This window comes from Sinohyriopsis cumingii, chromosome 9 (assembly GCF_028554795.1).
Source record: "Sinohyriopsis cumingii isolate HCF-2022 chromosome 9, ASM2855479v2, whole genome shotgun sequence".
Lineage (NCBI taxonomy): Eukaryota > Metazoa > Mollusca > Bivalvia > Unionida > Unionidae > Sinohyriopsis > Sinohyriopsis cumingii.
The window spans coordinates 117,796,240-117,817,896 of NC_142969.1; the positions used below are offsets into that span (position 1 = coordinate 117,796,240).

At 39.0% G+C, this 21,657-nt stretch overlaps 1 protein-coding gene across 2 annotated transcripts in view; it reads right to left on the reverse strand.

Annotated features, from left to right (window-relative positions):
* Positions 1-21,657, reverse strand: part of LOC149792540 (ubiquitin carboxyl-terminal hydrolase 44-like) — a 109,070-nt gene that overhangs the window by 14,362 nt on the left and 73,051 nt on the right. For both annotated transcript variants that reach the window (XM_089971186.1, XM_089971185.1), the window contains exons 13-16: positions 13,962-14,094; positions 12,085-12,153; positions 7,628-7,793; positions 141-340 (exon numbers count right to left, since the gene is read on the reverse strand). In XM_089971186.1, the coding sequence (XP_089827312.1) occupies positions 141-340; positions 7,628-7,793; positions 12,085-12,153; positions 13,962-14,094 (568 nt within the window). The remainder of the gene's footprint in view (positions 1-140; positions 341-7,627; positions 7,794-12,084; positions 12,154-13,961; positions 14,095-21,657) is intronic.

Genomic DNA, 21,657 nt, shown 5'->3' on the forward strand with positions numbered 1-21,657 from the left:
TACACTGATATTTTAATGTCGCAATGGCTAATCACGAAAAAACTAATCTGATAAAATTCATATCCAATGACCACTTATATAAAATTATCAATAAATGCATCGTTGATTGTGACATTATATCATATCTCATCTAGCTTTACCTGCTTCATTATTCCAAACATAGGCAGTGTAATGTCCAGAACCAAAGCCCTTCCCATGATGCATTATAAGCCCTGTCAATTTGTACTCATAGTCTGCTTTCTTCCCATTAGTAAGCTGTGAACAGAATGGCATTAAATCCAGCAAGTCATCTACAGCCACGTGAGTATTAATCTTTTCTCGGTGGAGACGACCTGACCACCTGAAAGGCATTAGATGAAACATGTATGATCATAACACTGTTCTATTTGGAATCTGCTCTGAAATATAATTTTAACAGAAAGAAAAAAAATCATCTAAAGGAAATGGCGATCTCTTTACCAAAAAGAATTTCCAGGAATTCAAAACAAGTCCATTTCTTCTGTCCTTTTATTCTTTTCAACTGCTAAGCATAGAAACCATCTATACTGTTCTTTAGACACTCAACATACAAGCTTTGGTAACAAAAAATATTTTCTTACATGTCTAAGTTAACAATGCTCACTCTATACCTCTAGGTGCAGCAAAAAAGTCTTTGTCATGGCCTTTGAATTGAACCTGATATTATCAATAGAAATCATTGAACTTGACTCCAACAATGACAAGATATATCAACATGTAAAGAATGGTTCAATTTTTAATGCTTTTTTGAAGAAAAAAAAAAAACCAGGAAGGTTATTTATTTGGCACTGGTCAAGGTTTTCATCAGATATTTTCACAGACAGGGTTTTATACAGATCTATTCAAAGTTGTTTGGACTGCTTCAGTGGCCTAAGTGGCCAAGTGGTTATTGCGCCTGCCTTGGATGCAGGAGGTCGATGATTTGCCCCCCCATCCCCCAGTCATACCAAAGACTTATAAAAATGGTACTAACAGCTGCCTTGCTTGGTGCTCAGCATTAAGAAGTGAGTGTTAGGACTGGTCGGCCTGGTGTCAGGATAATGTGACTGGGTGGGACATCATGCTAAATGTCTGAAGCATGATGCCTCAGTGCTAGAAATCACTGCCATACTGAAAACATCGTAGCTATATGGCTCAAATTGTTGAAGCATTCAGAATCCATAAAACACAATAAGCAACACTCAAAATTGTTTGAATTATCTCACTCAAAGGACAGTGCAGCTAAAAGACCTATGACCTTAAAATCAACGACAGAGTGCTATCAATTTGTTTACTGGAATGCAACTGAATAAGTCCGGTTAAAATTCACTTGTATACACCACTTCCTCAATAACTCGCGCCCTGATAACTCGCAACCCGCTTATAAGGTGTGGATCACATTTTTTAAACCCAAAAATACCCCAAAAATGTATATCTTTTTGTTAAACTTGAAGAAAATCGCGATCAAAATTGGTAATGGAAGCTTTGATGTATTGCTCGTTTTATCATTGAAAATGGTAGATAGGACCTGGAAATTTTAATCAACACTATGAAATATCAAATTTAAAAATAACTCATACAATTTTTTATATTTTCTTTCCAAACGACATTCCTAGTACACCGCAATTAACGATATGTAAGGAAATTTCGATCAATGAAAATGTCACTTACGCCGAGCAGTACATTACTTTAATAAATAAATACAAATTAAATAATTTTTTATCAATTGATATTTGTTTTCTAGTTCCATCTTTTAGTTCCTTTTAAGTGTAATTGTCATAAGTGCAATGTGTCCTCTTGTAATTAAACATATAATGCGTCAATCTACCGTAACAGCTTTGTCTGCGAACGTTTCTCTGAGAACCTAATTAAGTGCCGACCGTGTTTTGATAACTGACTTGTGGAAGTATTTGTTGTATTGTTGCACTGAATTAAAAGCTGGCCTCCTTTATATTATCTGGTTACTTATGTCTTTTGAATAAAAAGAAAAGGAGGTGGAATAAAAGAAAAGTTAAAAGGCAAAAAAATCAGGCTAACTTAAAACCTAGCGGCCTCGGTCGTATGTCGGGTGAGCTCACTTCATTTGATCAGTCGAACACTGTAATAAACATTATTGTGTATGTAACAGAAACTACCTTAAATTAACCGATTCTTTCATAACTGTGATCAAAAATAACAAGGCAGCAAAGCGAAAAGAATACTTTGTAAAATAAAGAGCTTGATTTCACAGATACAGACCATTGAGGGCAAGCGAGTTTCAGAGAATTCTTGAACTTGCATTTAGAGATATCCTCAAGGATGACAAGAACTTCCATTATTACTTCCAATGAAATCAGAACATTAACATTGTACTAATTGAACAATAAAAAAAAATTGAGTTTCGACGCAGACCTGTCACGAAATAAATGTCGTGTGTTTTTGAAAAAAAGGAATCTTGTTTGGTGGTGTATCAACAGTTAGTCTAGTTTCCAAATTGTGGACTACTGATTTGGCAAGATACTATTAAATACCACTAAGGGAACCAGACTCATCAAGAAAACAAAAAGCAGTGATGTAATACACAGATTTTTCACGTACATGTGATGGTTGTTCAAATCAGTTGGAACGATATTTCATATGTTGGATATTTTGAGGAAAAAAAATGTTATTTAAACAGAATAACGAACAACTTCTTTAGAAAAAGCGCGTTATTAAAAATTATTATCGATGTGATTGTAAAATGAGGATTCAGTCATTAAACAGCCCAGTTCCCTAATGCCGCCCCCCCCCCACAGTTTTCTCGATGTCAAAGCGATTTTTTTCAATTTTTGTAGGTCCCTCGATAACTCGCGCCTCGCTTATAGTGTGGTCTATGTTTGTGGACCCCATTGTGTGCGAGTTATCAAGGGAGAGGTGTACTGACAAGCCACTGTATTCATAACCTGATTAAAGCACCGAAAAGTGTAAATTAGGTCTGATTCTGAAAACTACTTTACAAATATGCAAATATGTTGGAGGTCAAATCTGCAATATTCTTATTCAGAATGAATGAAATACTAATAGAAAGTGTTTTAGTGAAAACCCCATGCCAATAAAATAAACATGCAGGAGGAATGGTGATAACAAGATTTTTGAGATGGCCACTGAATTGTCATGTTGGAGGTCAGATAACAAGATATCTGAGATGGCCACTGAATTGTCATGTTGGAGGTCAGATAACACGATTTCTGAGATGGCCACTGAATTGTCATGTTGGAGGTCAGATAAGCCACTGAATTATCATGTTGGAGGTCAGATAAGCCACTGAACTGTGACGTTGGAGGTCAGATAAGCCACTGAATTGTCATGTTGGAGGTCAGATAAGCACAGCTTTCATTCAGAACCAGCTACATAAAAGTGTTTTAGTGAAAGCCACACATCATCACTTAGACCATCTGATCACCTTTAAAGTTATTATGAAAGCAACAATAGCCATAAAATCATTTGCTAAAAGTAGGTCAAGATGACCAATTTGGAGGTCAGATCACAATCACAATTTTTCTTTACTTGGTTGTTGTTGTAGGGTTTAACACCATTTTTCAGCACAAGATAAGCTATACATGGCAGCCAGTATAACTGGTGGAGGAAGAACCCTGGAAAACCCAGAGAAGAACCACCAACCCACGAGAAGCTATTGGCAGGCTTTCCCACATACCCACGCTAGCCGAGCCTTGGACTCGAACCCACACAGACAGAGGTGAGATGGCAGTGATCCGGAACGGTGAGTGCTCTAGACCACTCGGGGCCCCATTTTTCTTTATTTAATAGGTTGGTATGGCCATTCATTCAAAAATAGTTTTTACGACATTTTCCTACTTTTGGGAGGTCAGATTGGCATCATTTTCATTTAGGACCAACTACATATAATGAGAATTATTTTTATAAAAAAATTATGTCAATATGACCATAGAGTACCTTAGATATGGGAGGTTGTGGGTTTGAACCCTGGCCGAGCCATACCAAAGTCTTACAAAAAAATTGCACATGGTGGCCATATTATATGTCTGATTGGCATCATTTTCATGTAGGATGAAATGGATATCATGAGAAGTCTTTTAGGGAAACACCATTTCTAGATCATTCATTCAGAAGCAGCAATAAAAAATTTTTCAAGATGGCTGACATTGCTGTATTTGGATGCCAGATTGGTAGAATTTTTATCTAAGACAAACCAGAAAACAAAAGCAGTCTTTCAGTGAAAACTTATGTTGATATGACCATCCATTCACAAGGTATTTAAGATGGCTACCATAGTAGCCATATTGAAAGTCAGATCTGCACCATTTTTATTTCAGGACCAATTAGACATATTTTTGTGAAAACCCTGATAGTGATATAATTATCTGTTCAGAAAGAGAACCATAAACAAGATTTTCTAAACGGTCACCATGATGCCCAAACTGGATATCAGATTGACACCAATTATATTTGGGATAAACTAGACATCATAAGAAGTATTTTGATGATAATAATTACCATAGCCAATACACCATCTGAAAGCCTAAACCGCCCAGGTCAATATACCATTCCAAAATCAGTTACAAGAAAGAAGGAACTGGCCGATCATCATTAAAGTATTCAAATGGAAACATTTAACAAATCTTTAGAAACAACATCGACTAACGTAAATGAGAGAACATGCACAGGAGTTTTCATACCAGTGTTCGTCTATTCAAACCAAAGTGGTCACTGATGCTACACATGAGTAACCTAACTTTGGAACTACAAGCTTAGGGGATTAATTCTAAATTAAATATGAATCTATGACTTGGTCAATTTTAGGTGAAATTTTGAAAACTGAAGAAGAAAAAATTGCTTGTTTTAGTGGCAGCTGATTATCTATTTATACCTATTTAGATCAAAACACAGCACTTAACTAGGTTCTCCCAGAAATGCTTGCAGCATCAATTTGATGGTTGATTGACACTTTTCATGTTTGAATACACAAGTGCAAATTAAGAAAGAGACAAAACTGAAATACAAATTTAATTTGACAAGACTTATGTAATTGGAATTTATTTATTAAAAGTGTTGCCAATGATCAAAATTTCATCATTAAATTCTTTTTCTTCAGTGTATTGCAATTTTTTTAAATAAAAAAATTTAACAACAAATTTCTTAATAAAACCTACAAATTTCATGATAATGATTCCAAATTCCTGGGAAATAACTGATGTTTTTGACAATAAAAACAGCAATATACAATGGTTTCATTTACCAATTTTGATCATGATCTTACCAATATCTGCCAATAAGTTAATTATTTTTGGGTCATTTTCAATAAGTAAAATGGTTTCCACACCTACTTAGAAATTATAAGTGGCTTTGGGAGATATCTGGGTGCATCAAAACATGGAAGCAGTTTAGCAGATTGGGCAAATTTTAGATTCTGAATTAGAGATGCCTATCACTGACGTACTGCTATAGCAACCTCTTAGTATAACACAGTTTTTGTTATAAATCTTATATGGTTATGGGTAGTGACAAACTATGTGTATAATGTACTTCATTACCATATATCCTCACTTTTAAGTTGAGTCAAACTGCCAACAACAAATATCTAGATCTGCTATAGCATAATTCTCCTGCAGATCAGGGTCTGTGTTTTATGTTCTACTGGTTATTCTTAACAAACTGCACAGACTCACATCTGGAAATCCTATTGTGAAATTTCTTTACTGCACAAAAAAGGCCACAAATTTTACATAGCTTACCTAAATCTTTTGAAGTTTTAATGTAACTTGTGGAACTTGTGTTGGAGGATTTGTGGACATTAATAGTGGTTTTATCAGAGCAAAATGAGTTTTACCAGCAATGCATAAGCTGATGATTGAATGATTTGGGAGAGTAAAACTGCCAGCAGTATTACCATTAATACACCAGCAAAGATGACAGAATGGATATTTGGGACAGTAAAACTGCCAGCAGTATTACCATCTATACACCAGCAGAGATGACAGAATGGATATTTGGGACAGTAAAACTGCCAGCAGTATTACCATCTATACACCAGCAGAGATGACAGAATGGATATTTGGGACAGTAAAACTGCTGGTGATATTACTGGCAATGAAAATATGAGAAAGCCACTCAAATGCCTCCCAAATATACTTAAATAAAGAACTGTTATCCCCAGTTGTGAGGAAAATTTTCAAAAATAAACACCCTGTTTAGCTTTAGTCCACAACTGACACACTGTATAGCATTATTTCACAAGAGACATGCAATGCAGGATTTCTTCACAACAGACACTATGTGTAGAATTCACAACATACACACTGTGTAGCATTACTTCACAACAGACACTGTGTAGAATTCACAACAGACACCTTGTAGCATTACTTCACAACAGACACTGTGTAACATTACTTCATAACAGACTATGTAGCATTACTTCATAACAGACTATGCAGCATTACTTCACAACAGACACTATGTAGCATTACTTCACAACAGACACTATGTAGCATTACTTCACAACATACACTGTGTAGCATTACTTCACAACAGACACTATGTAGCATTACTTCACAACATACACTGTGTAGCATTACTTCACAACATACACTGTGTAGCATTACTTCACAACAGACACTATGTAGCATTACTTCACAACATACACTGTGTAGCATTACTTCACAACAGACACTGTGTAGCATTACTTCATGACACTGTGTAGCATTACTTTATAACAGACTATGTAGCATTACTTCACAACAGACACTATGTAGCATTACTTCACAACAGACACTATGTGTAGGATTAATTCACAATAGACACTGTAGCATTACTTCATAAGGATACTTCTGCTGAAAATGATGACAATGAACATGGTTTCATGTGTATTTATTTTCTTTCAAAACATAATTATCCTCTAATATTTCATTCACAAATTTAATGACTTAATCAAGTCTTATGAGGTGGAACTGTATTTTCTAATAAATAACCATCAACTGAAAGCAACGAATCTTGAACTTAACCTAATAATATATCCCCAATGGCTTATCTGCAACTTTATTGTCTTTTGATAAAAAGCTTTGGTCACTGATCAATCTAAAACATCAACAACAAACCTGAGGATGCTTACCTAAACCTTTTGAGGTGTAACCTGAGGATGTTTACCTAAACCTTTTGAGGTATAACCTGAGGATGCTTACATAAACCTTTTGAGGTGTAACCTGAGAGTGCTTACCTAAACCTTTTGAGGTGTAACCTGAGGATGCTTACCAAAACCTTTTGAGGTGTAACCTGAGGATGCTTACCAAAACCTTCTGAGGTGTAACCTGAGGATGCTTACCTAAACCTTTTGAGGTGTAACCCGAGGATGCTTACCAAAACCTTTTGAGGTGTAACCTGAGGATGCTTAACTAAACCTTTTGAGATGTAACCTGAGGATGCTTACCTAAACCTTTTGAGGTGTAACCTGAGGATGCTTACCTAAACCTTTTGAGGTGTAACCTGAGAATACTTACCTAAACCTTTTGATGTGTAACCCGAGTATGCTTACCAAAACCTTTTGAGGTGTAACCTGAGGATGCTTATCAAAACCTTTTGAGGTGTAACCTGAGGATGCTTACCTAAATCTTTTGAGGTGTAACCTGAGGATGCTTACCTAAACCTTTTGAGGTGTAACCTGAGGATCTGAGGTAGTTTGTGGATCAACAGCTGCTTCTTGGCATCTGTGTACACAGTTTGCTGATCTTTAGTAACAGATCTTCTGTTGTGATCTTTACCGACAGATTTGTTCTTGTGATCTTTACTGACAGATTTTCTGTTATCTGGAAAGCAGAAGTTCATTTATCAGAACCCAAATATCCAAACCATCCACTGATCTGACCCAAACAAACATTTTCACATTTAAGCTTGTAACATGACATCTGCATATTGGAACAAAAATATTAAACTAGAGTCCCTTGAAGTGGACTGTTGTTTTACTGGCTGTGAAGAATTTAGGAATTCAAGAAAAGACTATTTCTTCCTTTTAGCTGTGGAGTGTTGAAACCATCTCTGATATTCTTCAGCAATGACCAGACTTTGAAATCAGCTGCTGAGGAGGAAGTATTAGATGTCAAGACTACATCATTTTCGTTTAGGCCCAACAAGGCATCTTAAGAAGTCTTCCAGTGGAAACCCCATGTTGATAGGAGTTTCTGTTTTGGAGGAGTAATGATAAGAAGATTTTCAAGATGGATGCCATGGTGACAATATCCAGTATCTGATACCAACTAACATCAAGTCTTTTGTCAACAGCACACTATCAATATGACCAGACATATGTTATTTAGTATTTTTGTAAAAATGATAGCCACTGCTGAGGATATATTGGATACAGGATTGATGTGGTTTTGTTTATGACCAACCAGATCAACTAGAATAAGTCTTCCGGTGAAAACTCTACGCAATATTACTGTTCACTCAGGAGTAGCGATAACAAGATTTTCAAGAAGTCAGTGTGCTGGACATTGGATAACAGACTGGCCCGAGTTTTATTACGACTCAACAAGATATCATACAAAGACTTTTGGTGAAAATCCCATGTCAATTTGACCTGATGTTCAGGAGAAGTGGTGGCCATGTTGGATATCCGATCAGCACCAATTTCATTTAGGATAACTACACATAATAAAAAGTCTTTCAGTGAAAATCTGTTGCTGATATGACTATCTATTCAGGAGGGGTGGCAATTAAAAGATTTTCATGCTGGACATTGTGGCAGCTATACGCTATACTGTTTATGTGAGTAGCACCAAGGAGACAATGGGATGAATGTGTTTGTAAAGTTTCATGGCATTCCTCTATGTACTTTAGTAGAAGTAGTAACAAACTTGTAATAATGGATGGATAGATCAAAGACAACAGGTGACAGACGATGGACAACAGACCATGTCATAAGCTCTTCCGGTTTATAACCAGCAGAGCTAAAACATGGGTGTTTCCTGTGCAGTTGGGATTAAGAGAGTTCTACTGCACATGCAACAATAGTACAGAAAGTTATGTACAGAGTGAAAAAACATGTAGTTCATCTTTTCTATTTTATTACTGTTCTAATTTTGCAACAAATCACATGAAACTAGACTTTTGTTAAACATGTGTCCTATACTACTGTTGACAATGGACAAGCTGTAAGTTGTTGTTGTTGTTGTGGGGTTTAACGCCATTTTTCAGCACGATAGGCTATACATTGCGGCCAGTATTAATGGTGGAGGAAGAACCCGGAAAACCCCGGAAAGAACCACCGACCCACGAGAAGCTACTGGCAAGCTTTCTCACATGCCCACATTGGCTGAATCTTAGACTCGAACCGCTGCAGACAGAGGTGAGATGGCAGTGATCCGTAACGAAGAGCGCTTTAGGACAAGCTGTAAGTCAATAAAAGCTAAAATTTCAAACAGATTGTCCAAAAACTGTAAAAATTATAACCCCCCCAATGTATGAAAGTACATAAATACATCTGTGTATTAAATTATATTTTGTATCCTTGCACTACAGTATTCACTCACTCTTTAATTAGTCTGTACCTCCCTCCCATATGTAAAAAGGATTAACATTGAGGATATAAAAAATGCACAGAACTTAGTAAGTCATTCATCAATTGATAATTTCAAACCTGTCACCCTGGGGTGCCAAATGCTATCAACTTATGGGGATTGTGAATCAAACAGAGTTTCTTGAGTAACATGATTGCCATATTTGCATGGAAGAGTCTATGTGATGCAATTCAGTGTCTTTTTGATAATATCAACTCTTGCATTTGGAAGAATTTTTAATTCTATCTTCTCAATTTCCATCAAATTTTTTTTATCAAATGATGCATTTTAGACAAAACCTCCAAGCAAGTGAAGGGTGCCATAAAGGTGAAGAATGCTGATTGGCTAAAGGAACTGGAACATTTCCATGTCATGACCCAAATTCATTTTCAACCAATCAGCTGTTGAATCAACCATGATGTGCATATTCAATTGATTTCAATGGCCTGCGCTGTGTGAAAGTTGGTAGAATTGGGTGAGACACTTAAAATACTTAATTCAAATGTAAGCTGGCAACATTTCCCTTGCAAAAAAATAATTATATGCTTATAGATCTGCTGGCATTTTCTCTTGGGTGGGATGACATGTCAATAATACATGTGACCTGGGGCAAGTGTAACTTTGATGACATGGCAAACCTCAACATTCTCCGTCTCTTAATTACTCAGAGGTCTGTCTCAGAAAGATGTGTGATAACTTGTTGAAACTTGTTGAAATGGCCACATCCACATGACACTTAAATTACTGAAAAGAGATACTGTAAATACAAATACCAGTGAGAAATTGATGGCCAGGATTGAAACTGCGGCATATGTTTATCATTTTTTAAATGCCATTTTAGCATCAAGATTACATAAGTACAAAAATGTTCTAGATTGATCACAAGACAAATCAAGTAATCTATAGCTGACACTCCCTAAATGCCAAGTGATGTTGAATTCTGCTGGTTATTAAGAGTAGAAAATGCACTTAGATTTATTCTGGAGATACGAATATGCAGCAACACAGCCCAAGGATGAGGACGTAGTAAAACTTTATGTGGCCCAGCCAATTTTCACCTGGTCAGGATGTGAGCACAAACGTTTATCAGAGATGCTGCCAGGAATTTATCTAACAGGGGGTGCGCTCCCTCCTTGTATCCAAAAAAAGGAGTTGGTGAAAAAGGATAGGGAATAGGGAATGGCAATATCTACCTAACACTTAAATATCTCTCTTCCTGTTTAACTCTATTAAAAAATTCTACTGAAATCAAAATCCTTAAAAGATATCACTTCTAGCTGTATAAGTATTAATTTTTTGGCTGTTTCTCGATCTGATTCTTAATCTGTTCCTAATCTGAGTATTGTTTGCTGCTGAGAACACCCTTTCAGTCTTCTGTCTGCTTGAACAAGTTGGGAAACTGTCATAGTTCTTATGTACAATTATCCATAGTTGTTATGTACAATTATCCAAATCTTATAGGTTTTCTCTCTTGGATATCTCTGCTCTAAAATAAGATTTTTCACTAATATAAGCTCTGCCAAAGCTTCACCTTGAATCAGTGCTTTGCTGGCTACTGTCTGATTTCTACTGTTACATAATGTTGTATTAGTGATTTAGATAATCAATGCCACAGTTTGCTTTTCCAGACAGAGGTATTTTGATTAAATATCCCTTCATTTTAACTACCTTTTTTTTATTCTTATTTATTCAATTTATTTTAACACTTTTACACATTTAATTTTGTAACACAGCTGAATAGGGTTTTGATGTGTATGCAGTTTGTATTTGTCTATCTAGCATGTACATTAGATTCATGTTCAGTCATTTTCAGGTTCAAAATAACTCACTCGTATTTGCAATAACAGCTCCAGTAATCTAATATACATGAAAACTCATTATTGCTATCATTAACTAGTATTTGTTGAATGAAGTCATCATCTGAAAAGTAACCTTCTTAGGAGTCAATCATTTGGGGTATTCTAGGCAGCCTGTATTTCAAAAAAGGGTTTGAAAAACTTTCTTGATGCAAGGTTCCAGCTATAATAGAATCCTTGTTCCAGGGCCCAATGTGCCAATCAGTTTAGCTTAACAACCATTTATGTCAAGTCAAGCACTAAGACCAGAGGTGCAACTTGCGTCATGACGATCTTTTCAACAGTTAACAGCTAAATGATTTTTTTTTTTACTGTGCAGAGTACCCTGTTATATGCACGACTTTCAGCTAACTTGTGGGACTTCTCGGGCATCAATGCTCTCCATTTGAGTGACTTTGTACACATTTTTTGAGATTCATGCACTTGTGTGCTCTGGCAGCATCTCTTTCTCCCCCCCCCCCCCCCGAGACGTGCTAAAAAAACTTTAATCCTGTTGCCAGTGTATTTACTAAAGGATGAATTGATAGGCAGCTGAACATAGTGAATGGAAATCAAGACACCAATTCTACTACTGCTGTGTGGAACAGTGAATGCAGTATATTAGAGCTTACTAGATCCGACTTGAAAGTATACAAAAAAGAGCTTGAAACTATGCCAAAAAAACATGCAATGCTCCTTTTACTTACTATTGCATTTTTCACAGGTATAAATTTTTCCTTCCAATCTTTCTTCCTCTGTGAACTTTGCAAGCATTTCTGAAAAAGTTTGTGAAATAAATCTATGCAGCAATTTTCAGTTTTTTTTTTAAGTTGGAAATACAGGGGTTTTTATTTTGAAAATCTTTCAAAAGTAAACTATTACACACCATTACACACAATGAATACAAACTTTAATATAAATAAAAATATGTTGTAACTTTAATAAATTCTGTAAATTCAATGACAGCAGATAATTTAGGAAAACCTGAAAGGTTGAAAATGTTTTGTAAGATATTGTGCTCTTTCCTAATGTAGAGTGCATTCATTTATTTATGTACGAGGTGTATTTAAAACATTCTGAATATTTGCATGCTGTGCAACAAATTTCTTTATTAATAAACAGTACTTCTAATTAGCAGTACCTCTAAGTATGACCCATGCACCTCTCTATTCTTTATCAGTAAGCCTGATTATCCAATTAAATGCCATTTTCTATTTACTTTTTGGTATACTGTTCATTAATGGAAAACTGCATTTTCTTATTTTGCATGGCAGCATTCAAAGCACCCGTCTCTCAGTGAATAATTTATGATGGATTCAGCCAAATATCACCTGGCAAGGTTTGGATACTGTGCTCATTCAGAAGACTGCCATAATAATGGATTAACGCGCTGGTGCATTGTCATGGATATCATAGGCGCTCTTGCAGATAGATGGTTCAGTTGTGTTCCACACCTTCTGGCAACACTATGAAGGCATACAAATGTCCAGTGACTCCAGTGGCTCACTAATTACTTAACTCATCCATGATTTTCTTATGATATAAGCCCTTAGTCCAAGTCTGATCAAAACTGGATAAAATATATGGACTCCAGTGTGGTAACAAGCAATTTCTGATGGACAGGTAATGGACAACACATGATGCATGATGGTTGCAATGTTATATGACAAGCTCACCTGGCATTATGCACAGGTAAGCAGCCTAGCCCCCCTTCAAAAACAAACAACTGACTTGAATTTTATTTAAAAAAAGGATCATTTAGTCATTTTTGTTATTAATATGGCTTGCATGTGCTAAATGTTTGGAAAAAAACCTGATTTTCTTTTACAAGTGACCATCTACAATTAATCATCAATAAAAAAAAATAAATATAAATTAAACTTGTTCAACATCTGAGAGCAAACCACTTTTATTAAACTTCAGCAAAATTTTACCCTGATCAAATCACTAGAGGTGTTTTAAATACCACAGATACTCACTTATAAGAGGAGTCCAGCTGCAAGCTGCCCAGAACCAGATCTGATGGCATATTATGTGTTGGCAGATCTGGGTCTGTGCAGTCTGTAATGAGTAATCAGCAAAACAAACAACACAGACTCTGAACTGCAGACACATTATGCTACAGCAGACCAGGATCTTTGTTGTTTGCAGTTTTACTCAATTTATAAGGGAGTATATATGGTATTGCATCTTTTATTTTGCAACATTTATTGCAGGCAGGAAAAAGAAAGATAAACAATTCAAGATGAAGACATTACCTATCTCCCTAATTTATGTCTGGTATCTTTAGGTTAGTTTTGATTTTTTACAGCACTACAACATTTTGAATGTTATATCATGCTGAGGCAAGAAGAGTTAAGTCCCTTGATAAAAAATGAGTTAAGTCCCTTGCTCAAAAAAATGCATCACAGGAGCCATTTTGGGCTGATATGATGAGGATTCAATCTGCATCCTTCTAAATGTTAGAAGTATGACACCATAACCACAAGGTTACTACAGATAACTTTTGAATCTTTCAAATGAGGAAACAAATCTCTCTAATTCAGGTAATCTTAAGCCAGATTAGTTTAAAAACCTCACTCACCTGTAATATGACAGATATCCTCTGCCAAGCTGGAATTGGTCTGCGTGATTTGGTACCGCTTTGGGAACTCTAGAGACAAATCCAGATAAGGTTCAAATCTCTGAGATTCATTCCCACATTCCATACAAGTAACCTATCAAGGAACAAAAATGCTTGTAAATACTGCATTAAATGTGCTCTGGGTTGGTTTAACAAACTTTAGTAAAACTTCTTGAGGGTTTAACTATGTCGATAAATCCAATCTTAGCCTGTAACTTTCCAGAAGTTTATTTACTAAAAGAATTCCCCAGAAACCCATACCCTTCCAACATTCTATTTATTTCAGCCTCAGTAAACCACCTATTTACATTCTATGTTTGAGATCTTCAACGATTACCCTATCCTTTATCTGTATGCACAAGTTTTTAAGACAGTCTGTTTTTAATTTGACAGAATTACAAAAGATAAAATATTTCAAGTGAAAAACCTTCTTTAATCATACTTACCTGATATTAAAATTTAAGAAGTACTGCCACCATCTCACAAATTCAACCTTCACAAGCCAAAACAAGACATTAAGAATGTCTTTTGGTTGGTTTAAGCATTAAAAGTGTTCAATTTTGCCAACTTACCAAGAGAATAGTTTCCCTTTGAGGGATAAGCATCAAATCCCATCATTCATCAGTTACTACTGGATTATAAGTGTATATTCTTCCACATGCCCAGTGTTATCTGGTATTACTAAAGAAACATGAATAGTCTTCCATTAGCGCCAAATCCAATCATTCATCCATTTTTACTGAAGTATAAATGCATATTCTTCTTGCTGATAGTTGTCCAATATTACTGAAGAAACATGATTTACTTTCATGTGTCAATAGTGTCATCTGGTATTACTGAAGAAATATCATTTATTTCCATGTGCCTAGTGGTATCCAGTATTAATGAAGTATCATCATTTACTTCCATGTGCCTATAGTGTTATCTAGTATTAATGAAATATCAAAATTTACTTCCATACGCTCATAGTGTTGTCTAGTATTAACACATCAACCCCTGGAGGTTTTATTCATTTTCGCCTGAAAATCGAGTAGGAAACACATTTTAAAAGCTATTTCTGAATAGATCCAAAAACACCAACTCCCTGGTGATCTTTCAATAACATACTTCCTAGTTGTGTTAGAAAGCAAATTTTTAGTAAATTGTGTTTCTCCGAGAATACTTACCCGATCACATTAATGTTAGGGATATAAGCCTGCTACCTCTTGAATCCAGCCCTACTAAAAGATGAAAATTCGTCTTTTCGGTCTATCTCATATAGTCCAAAGGGCAATAACTCTTGCCCCTTGATTACCTCCCCTTGCCACCGCCAGGTGTCATTAGTTTTTTAAGCGGAGCGATATATATTATACGAGGATGCTCACATAGCGGGGTGGTTGGGAGGGTTTTTAAGTAATGTGATCGGGTAAGTATTCTCGGAGAAACACAATTTACTAAAAATTTGCTTTCTCCTTCAAATACGTTCCCCGATCACATTAACGTTAGGAGAATAAGTAATAGGAGGAGGGAATGCTGAGCATCCTACCTCCACTCCAGGTACCTTCTAGGGAATGATGGCTGGATTCCCCATTTGAACGATAACCCGTTCTCCTAATTTCATCAGCAACACAGCCTTGGGTCCCGTTATATGTGACCCCTATATACGGTTAAGAAGATAGTTATTGAAATCTTCTTACCTACGAAATTTCACTGGCAAATCTAGCGAAGCTGATAGGCTGTGCTGATTGTTTTAAATGGGTCTGGTGGTCATCTGGGCTGCCGACACCGGACCTACCAGATTCAAGGTTTGCCTCTGCGAAGCCAAATCTCTGAGATAAAAACTGGAGAAGGTTGACTCTGCATGCCAGCCAACAGCTTCAATTATATCTCGGATCGAAACATTGCGTTCGAATGCCAGGGTTGCCGAGATTGCTCTAATCTCATGAGCCGTAATCTTCATGAGGCGACTCTGATCTTGTGAGACCTCAGAGTACGCTGAGCGTATAACCCACTTCAGCCATGAAGCAAGGGCTTGAGGTGTGATATCCCGTTTACCAGCTTTGACCGGAAGAAAGAGGCGCTTACGTGTGTCCCGACATGCCTCTGTGTGTTTTAAATAGTGCTTGAGTGCATGAACAGGATCTTGCATGGCTGCTGCTTTTGACTTATCTATGGAAGAGAGCGAGCGAATGATGATTCTTTGATTGCCAATGGATGGTAACCTATTTTTGGCTACAAAGCCTGGTTGCATCAGGAGGACCACCGAACCATCTGATCTGAACTGAAGAAAGTTCGGGTCACTGGAAAGGGCATTAACTCGCTCACCCTGCATGCTGAAGCTAAGGCTATCAAGAAACATGTTTTGTATGATAGTAGCTTTAACGAAGTGTGGGCTAAAGGTTCAGAATTGAGCCATGTTAAAACCCAGGACAGATTCCATTTTGGAAACAGGGTGAGGGATTTTGGTCGATTGAAATCAAAATTGGCCAAAAGATCTAATAGATCTTTGTTATGCCCAATATCACATCTACCATGATGGCGGAATGTGTCTGATATCATGGAGCGGCAGCCTTTGATAGTAATTGGGGCCAACTGTTTCTCCTCGAACAGCCAGAGAAAAAAGTCGGCCAGTTGAGGGATTGAGACACTCAAAGGGACGATGTTATTGATATGGCACCAGTCCCTGAAAACATGCCACTTTCCCTTGTAAGCCTTCAGAGTGGAGGGCCTTCTTGCTCTTGAGATTCTCTCCAAAATCGAAGGTTTAAATTGTTTGTCTCGCAAGGCTGCCCGGACAAGAGCCTTAAGCGTGAAGAAGAAGACAGTCCGGGCAGGGGTGGAACACCTGTGACCATGGTTGTTTGAGAAGATTTGGGCTGGTTGGAATCTTCCTGGGTAGATCTATCGCTAGATCGAGTAGATCGGTGACCCAGGACTTGTTCCATCTGAGAGGGGCAATCAGAATCATCTGACAGCTCTGACCCCTTAACCTCTGGATTATTTTCGGCACCAAAACCGTGGGAGGATAGGCAAATGCCCACAACCCCTCCCAGCTGATTGACAGAGCATCCACGGCCCAAGCCTCTGGGTCTGGAACTGGAGAGACGAAGGTGGGCAACTTGCAATTCCACCTTGTCGCAAAAAGATCGATCATTGGACGCCACCAAAGTGTGCAAATCCAAAGAAAGACTGATTGATGGAGTGACCATTCCGTGTGAATGACTTGACCTTTCCTTGATAGAGTGTCGGCCAAGACATTGAGTCTGCCGGGAAAGTGTCTGATTTGTACGTTGATGTGGAGGTTGTCGCACAAACGTAGAAACTGCCAGATCAGAATGCACAGGTCTGGTGATTTGGTGCCCCCTTGTTTGAGGAGGTAAGTCACCACCACAGAGTTGTCTGACACAATGAGGACAGTTTTTCCTGAGAGTTGATCCTTCCAGAAATGAAAGACATTGATGACAGCCCTCATTTCTAAAAGGTTGATGTGGAGAGGCCTCTCCCCTGACTCCCACGTGCCGCTGACTGTAGCGAAGTCCGGCAACAGGTGGGCACCACAACCGTAGGTACTGGCGTTGGTACATACCGTTATCTCCACTTCGGGCATCTCCAGAGGAATCCCCGTGGACAGCAAACCGGGTTTGTGCCACTGACGCAGGAACGATCGTATCTCGGGCGTGATCATTATTGTTTGATTGAGGAGACTTGAAAAGGGGCGCCATTGTGCCAGTAACGTCATTTGTAAGGGATTCATAAAAAGATGGCCAAGCGGGATCAAGTCCGCCGCCGCATTGAATAATCCGAGGAGTTGCAAGAATTCTCTCGCTGAAATCCACGTCCTGTTGGAAACGGACTCGACGAGTTGGACGATCCGGATTATGCGAGCACGAGGAAGCCATACTAGATTCAGATCGGTGAGAAACTCCATACCCAGATGGACAAAACACTGGGATGGACGGAGATCGGACTTTTCCCAGTTCACGAGAAAGCCTAGATGATCTAAAAGTGCTAAAAGATCGTTTCTGCCTTTGAGCAGAACAGAACTTACCATATGTTTCTGGAGGATGTCGTCCAAGTACACTGCCATCCCTGTAGATGAAGTCGAGCGGAACAGGGTGACGACGCGATCCATAACCTTGGTAAAAGCCCAAGGGCTGATGTTGAGGCCAAAGTGTAGGACCTGGAACTGATAAACCGCGTCGCGGTAAGCGAATCGGAGAAATTTCCGTGACGCGGGGTGGATAGGGACGTGAAAATATGCGTTGGTCATATCTAGACTGATGGCATACTCGTCCCGCCGGATGGAAAGACGGATTGATCTCACCGTTTCCATCTTGAATTTCGGTGGTAAAATGTATTGGTTGAGACGACTCAGGTCGATGATCGGCCTCAACTTGCCTTTTGTCTTCTTGATAAGAAACAGCCTGGAATAAAACCCCGGCGATTGCGTTTTTTTCACAATCTCCACCGCCCGTTTTTCTATGAGCGACCGTATCTCCTGTTGTAGAAAGGTACCCTTCTCCCGATCGGACGGTACGTCCATGAAGAGGGGAGAGGAGGACAGGGAAGGGGGTTGGATAAATGAAATCTGAAGTCCCTCCAAAATGACCTGGATCACCCAATCGTTCTGAGGGAAAAAGATGGTCCAGTGGTCCTGAAATTGCAGGAGGCGGCCGCCCACAGGTAGGCTGTCCGCGGGTGGTGGAGAGGGTATGTCAATTTTTTAGAGTTAGGAGGCTTGAAGATGGAGAAACTTTGTTTCTTACCGCCTCTGTATGGTTGCCTCCTAGCTTGATTAGACTGTTGTCTCCTGGCATTGGGTTGGGATCTATACTGCACATTTGTTTGTAAGATCCCTTGTCCCTGGTCCACCAATCATCCCTCCACTGTGGCAGGGGCTGATTTTTTCTAAATGCCTGCAAGGGTTGGGCGGCGAGTTGGAGGGGCAGTTCCTGAGCTGCCTGCTTCCGAACTCCTTCAATTTTTCCTCCAAAGAGTAAAGGCAACCCAAACAGAGTCATCCGTAAAGCCAGAGTATGATGGGGCTTGAGCGACGTGGACCACAGACATGCATCACGTCATATCAGGTCTAAGTTGGCAGAACCAGTCAACGCATTAGCCATGGAATGGTGAGCTGTCCTGTTAATAACTCTAGCAATCTGGGCCGTCGCTTCCCAAGCGTGGTCATTGTCGGATTTTTCTGCGAGTCGGAAAAATGGCTAATGAAGCCAAGTCTAACATTGAAGGCGTAGCAACTACATTCCGGACTAGCTTTGAGGTGGCATGGAACACATTTTTGTCCACTTTGTAAAACAGTGGAGTGGACATGTGACCTGCTGCCATATTTTTTTCCAGGGCCGGAAGATCTGTACTGAAGGTGTCTGAATGAGTTTTGTACCAGCGACATGAGAACGTCGCTGGTACTTGGCTTTCTGAAAAGAACGCCTTAGCATTCCCCGGATCACCTATTCGTCCTGATAGACGATCACTGATCTCCTTAATTTTTGCCAACTGGGAAAGGAGCCGGAAGGACGGCATCTCTTCCTCCCCGTCAAGATCTACAGACGTCTTAACTTTGTAGTCTTGAGTGGCGGTAGGAGGTGGAGGGCATTCTGAAGTTGCCAACACCCTATAAATTTCTTCCACTGCCGCCTTGAAGCCAAACTCAGTCCGTTCCATGGTTGGATCTGTGTACGGCTGATTTGCAGGAGTTTCGTCACCCTCACTGTGTACCGAGTCGTGTTCTGTAATAGCTTGCATTTCTGGATAGAGCATACCAGGTGGCATAGATGACGCGATTCCGTCATCCTTAACACTGTCACTAACTCTCCCTTGTGGATAAGCCGTGAACATATGGACGGACGGCCCTGCCAGCTGGTTTGTCCGGCTTGTGGTCGGTGTGAATGTTGGCGACGGTCCTGCTATCACCAGTACCGGCTGCTCCAATGGCCTGGCTGGACAGACAGATTTCTCACTAAAATCTCCGCCATAGTATTGGTGTGTTGCCGGCGGTACAGCTTGACGGACGGATTTATCACTAAAATCCCCGTAAGTCATGTTTGGTCAGACCATTTTACCAATAGGGTCCCCATGCTGGGACAGCCGGACGGCCAGTGACATAGAGGTTGTATAGAGAAATGGATCCGATGGATCCGGTAAAAACCCCATGCGTCCTGACTTACAGGCCCGAAGGCCATGCTCGGATATGCGGGGGGACTTATGCCCACTGGGCAATCTAAAATTGGGGGAACATTCCCCCAAAGAGTCTGAAAAAGCCGTGGAAGCGAGCGAGGGAAATAAGGGTAATATCTGGCCTGATGTCAATAGCTGCATCGTCGTTTCATGGACCAAACGACGCATCTGTTCAAAGTTTGACTGTTGTACCCTGTCAACATTATTTTCCTCCATTGCCGCTGATGTTACTGTGGCTGACGGTTGCAAACGACGAACTTTAGGTGGGGGGGGGACCCAAATGTCCCCCACAAGGCTCGCAATGGAGGCTGTCTTCGGATGTATACCAAGGACATCAATGCTATCTTTCTTCGACTAATTCCATCTATCCCTCCCTTCTGCTGCCTTCTGGACTACATCAGCCCACTTTTGCTCTGTCCAAGTATTACACACACTGCATGGTATAGATGATGTACACTTGGTACATACAATACAAGAGCCATGGTTGTCTTCTTTTGCTTTGAACTTTTTGCATTTCATGCATTTGGTTGACATTTCTACTGAAATGACACAAGAAAAGAAAACAAAGCACAAATTATCAATTCAGCATGTTATTAATTCGCTAATACCACAACCGTTACTAACGGAGTAAGCGAAATTAGTCAGTGTCAGGTTAACTCTTAACTGACAACACGAATTCCGCGATAGCGTGTGTAACATGGTCTTCAGTAAACGAAATCCGTAAGGGTGACAAAGTCACTCAATTTGAAAAAAAAACTGTTAAAATAATGTATACAACCTGTAGAAGAATGATTGTCCAACACAATAAATCCAAATTTAACTTCGGATGGTCCAATTTAATGCTAAGATGGCTTGGATTGTTTGGAGGTATAATGTACATGTTATCAGTACAAGTGAAGGTTAAAAACTAGTGACACCTGGCGGTGGCAAGGGGAGGTAAGGGGCAAGAGTTATTGCCCTTTGGTCTATATGAGATAGACCAAAAAGACGAATTTTCGTCTTTTAGTAGGGCTGGATTCGAGAGGTAGCAGGCTTATATCCCTAACGTTAATGTGATCGGGGAATATATTTGAAGGAGAAACATCATTTTTCATTGGCTATTTGACTCGCGCATGAGCAGAAGGGTAAAAGTTGGAGTTCCTTTTTGTTTTTGCTAAACAAGCCATTATTTTTGTACTGAGACCACTCTTTATTCCAAATGCCCATCTTATCCTACTTTTTGCAAAAGCTCATCTGTCTGTTTGCAGTTCATACCAGTTTGCCTTAGATGTGAGACCAAAAAGTCTAAAATCTGGACACAAAATCAGATTCCGACCACGGGCAAATTTTGGGTAGAAAAAAGTCGGGTCCAAAAAAAATTAGGTTTTTTTTATCTGTATTTTGTAGTGCAACTAGATATTCCAGATTATTTGGTATCATTGTGGAGCTACATCTGTCAACCTTTCTATAATACCACCCACTTTAGTGTATCATGCATGACCTTGAT